The sequence below is a fragment of the Pundamilia nyererei genome, unplaced genomic scaffold, assembly GCF_000239375.1.
Source record: "Pundamilia nyererei isolate P.nyererei 1_Seehausen unplaced genomic scaffold, PunNye1.0 scaffold00034, whole genome shotgun sequence".
NCBI lineage: Eukaryota > Metazoa > Chordata > Actinopteri > Cichliformes > Cichlidae > Pundamilia > Pundamilia nyererei.
In genome coordinates, this window is record NW_005187435.1 from 898,964 (window position 1) to 902,563 (window position 3,600).

General features: G+C 38.7%; 1 protein-coding gene across 2 annotated transcripts; it reads left to right on the forward strand.

The window, feature by feature from the left end:
* The first annotated feature begins 77 nt into the window (after positions 1 to 77).
* On the forward strand, positions 78 to 3,373 carry rpl22 (ribosomal protein L22). 2 transcript variants are annotated; one of them, XM_005729668.2, is made up of 4 exons: positions 78 to 162; positions 572 to 682; positions 965 to 1,089; positions 3,194 to 3,373. In XM_005729668.2, the coding sequence occupies exons 1-4, from the start codon at positions 151 to 153 to the stop codon at positions 3,333 to 3,335; spliced, it is 390 nt and encodes a 129-aa protein (XP_005729725.2). In that variant the 5' UTR covers positions 78 to 150; the 3' UTR covers positions 3,336 to 3,373. The 2 variants fall into 2 exon arrangements, with proteins under 2 accessions (XP_005729725.2, XP_005729726.2); XM_005729669.2 differs by having other exon boundaries at positions 89 to 162; positions 575 to 682.
* The last annotated feature ends 227 nt before the right edge of the window (positions 3,374 to 3,600 follow it).

Sequence of the window (3,600 nt, forward strand, 5' to 3'; positions counted from 1 at the left end):
TAAGTGGCATTAACAATTTCTCGTACCTTCTTTTTTCTATGTAGTGCGACATAATCGAGTCTAGAAAAGTCGATGCGATCGATTTTGCGGCCGGCTCTTATATTTCCCGTGCAGCCTTTGCTCCTTCCCTTTTCGCTGAATTCTTCAGCCATGGCTCCGATTGTGAGTAGTAGCCCGACCAAATAAAAGTGCACACAGGCCACTTATTTTAGCTTGTCTTTCCATTTATAGACTTGTATATACGTGTGCACAGTAATATAGAAGAAACGAGTGTTCACGTGCGATTTTGTTTGCCTTTTTTAACGTTTCGTCTCAAACCACGTTTTGCTAACTGTTAGCGCAAGCTAGCAGCGATCGACGTGAGGGTTAACAGGGTGCACGTAAACAGTTGTTCGTGGTTTTTGCAACATTCTTTTACGATATTTACTTGAAATGCTAGTATAAAATGTCTGGAACATATTGAACACGCTGTGACTAACCGCTAATAAAGATATCTGAACACTATTGTTGCTTCCTTACGCTTCGCTTTGGGGGTTTTCCGAGTTTAAGCAACTTTCTCCATTTGTGTTAGAAGAGGCAGGTGGTTAAGAAGCCGGGTGGGAAGAAGAAGAAGCAGATCCTGAAGTTCACCCTGGACTGCACCCACCCTGTTGAGGATGGCATCATGGATGCTGCCAACTTCGTGAGTAGATCACCTCTGACAGAAATGACATCTTGTCTGGTAATCAGTGCAGCAGCTGTCAGACACAAATGCACTGTGTCAGACACTACTGTCAAATAAGGGGCATCAATCAAAGCCCTGTATTAAGGATCCAGTCAGTTGATATTAAAAGAAAAGAGAGAGGGGAAAAAAAAGACAGATGTCAGTCATATGTTTATAAGAAACTCTGATCTGTAGTTCATAAAGAGGCCTTCATTTCTGGTGCTTGCTGTGTGTGACTTGCTGTGTCCTCTGCACATGCAGGAGCAGTTCCTGCAGGAGCGTATCAAGGTGAACGGCAAAGCTGGAAATCTTGGTGGTGGTGTGGTGTCCATTGAGAGGAGCAAGAGTAAAATTGCTGTGAACTCTGAAGTTCCCTTCTCAAAGAGGTAAATAAAAGAAAAACAGTGCAACTATGCCATATTGTATTATTTAACTGGTCATAGTCATTTGCCATCATACCAGCAATCCTCAGTAAATACTGTGCACAGTGCTTGCTTCAATGTCTAAAAAGACAAATGTTAAGTTTTTAAGAAAATCTCTGTTGTTTGTGTGGAATAGAGAAGTATGCAGAATCCTGTTGAATGTAATATTGAGGGAAATGAAACACATTTGACATTTCAGCCCCAGTAATATTTTAATAGACTTAATGAACAGACATGAGAAGACTCCAAACAAATATGGCTGTGTTTGGTTGTCACTTTAACAGTGGTTGCAAAATTTTACTGATACTCAGCCTGAATGTGTCTTCTGACTGATCATGCTGTCTTTGTGGTTTCCCACTTATTTGAGAGCTTGTGATCTGATTTTTTTTCCAGTTCCAGCACAAGTACATTTATCCAGTATTACATGAGCTGGTTTCACACAAGTGTGGCAATAAATACTCTGGACAGATACACCACTAGAGAGTATCTACCTTATGTGAGAAGCCAAGAAATCTCATAAAAATGCTTAAAAAAACAAAAGATTGTTAGGAATCAGATAAGTTCATCATTGCTTGCCACATTGTGCAACAAGGTCCTGCTGCACCCTAATGTGGGCATAACATCAAGTTTGATGTGTGTAGACATAACAATAAAAAATGACTGAATCGTAGGCTATGACACACAACTATGGTCTCTTCCTATGGTGTGTCATCTTTAATGTGTACTCGTGCTGCCCCAACTGCACAGTATTTTCTTCTATGCTTGAATTCATTACCTTTTTCACAAGTTTTACTGCCACATTTTTCTTTTGTGTGTGAAATTGTCATTGATCAGTGCCTAATTTCATGCTGCATTCCTGTTGGTTGATTTAACAAAACAAAAAAAGGTAGGTTGTAACATAAATTTTGTAAGGTCAGTACTCACTAGGGTGTCGCGTGTCAGGTGCGGGAGGCAAAGTATAGTATTTATTATTTGACCATACTGTCTACATACTGTGTCTACAGTACTAAGAAAATACAAATACCATTGTGTATTTAGAATGTCGGCATCGAAAGGTACCATAAGTATCGGTTCTGGTGACATGTGCCTAGTGTGGAAGTCTCGTCCTCTGGCAGTCAGTTCTGAAGAAACATCCCTGCTGCTTAAAGGTTCTTCTGTGAACACATGAAGCAGTCGAATCATATAATGAGAGTTTCAGAATTATTGTATTAATTGTGGATTTGTCTGAAGTTTTGTAAATATTTAGAAAAACCAAAACTAATATCTTAAAGTGAGATCTATTTCAATTTCGATTCAGATTTATTTATATAGCGCCAAATTACAACAACAGTTGCCTCAAGCACCTTCGAAACACAGATGTTACTGTGAAGTGTAGTACTTAATGTAACTGATTAGAGTGGCACAGCCAAAATGGTTATCTTATCTTGTTATATATATTTATTAGGCCGTAGCCACCACTTAATAATGATGCTAATTTTCTATTTGGACAATAAACAGTATTAACTGTATAATAACCTAGATATAATAATGGCATGTGTATTATACATCTGATCATTAAAGTACTTGAACTCATTTTTAAAACCGGCTGTACCAAAGTTGCAAAACATACACATGTCCACCTAATCCACATCTTTTAAATGTTGGGTTACGTGGACCTGTGTGTATTTCTGGAACTTTCCCTAACCACCTTCATGTCCACTTCATACTGCAATTGTTCAGTAAATTTTAAACACCACCACCAGAGGGGGACTGTGGCACTCTCAGTCTTAAATGAAGCATTTGGTAAAACCAGTGGAGATCTCCTAGGTTAGAGCTGATGCTAAAGCAAATTAATTTTGTGATCCCACTTTTCTGCTGGTCACTGTTATGGCAAAAACCGCACAGAGCTGGGGTTTTTTGTGCATCTGGGCTACTGAGAGTTTTAACTGTTGTATGCCATGTTTAACAATTTCTACATCTTCATATAAATGTAGAAAAACAGCAGGATTTTGCTGCTTTACCGTATATAAATTGTGAAATCTAAGGGCAGATCGACTCACACTCTTCTGCTCTCTGCTTCCATTTTCAGGTACTTGAAGTATCTTACCAAGAAGTATCTGAAAAAGAACAACCTCAGGGACTGGCTGCGGGTGGTAGCTAACACCAAGGAGAGCTACGAGCTGCGCTACTTCCAGATCAACCAGGATGAGGAGGAAGAGGACGAAGATTAAACCTTACGCCACTCTTAATAAAATACTTTGAGAGAAAACCCTTGATGGTCTTGTGTTTTATTTGGAAACATTTGGTTTGAGTATGTTATCTGGATCCCACACAGACGATAAAAACAGAGATAAGAACATGTGACTGTGCACTCTGATTTGATTTAGCGTTTTTCAAAAATAATCCTTGCTATTTAGATGCATGATGACAATTTTGCATGTTTAAATTGCATATAAACCTGACATTTTTAGATTTAGGAATATTTTCTGGTTCTTT

Excerpts from the sequence above, each read along its gene's own strand:
- rpl22 (XM_005729668.2), top strand. Across the intron at positions 683-964 it reads TCATGGATGCTGCCAACTTC|GAGCAGTTCCTGCAGGAGCG; the intron begins GTGAGTAGATCA and ends CTGCACATGCAG. Across the intron at positions 1,090-3,193 it reads GAAGTTCCCTTCTCAAAGAG|GTACTTGAAGTATCTTACCA; the intron begins GTAAATAAAAGA and ends TTCCATTTTCAG.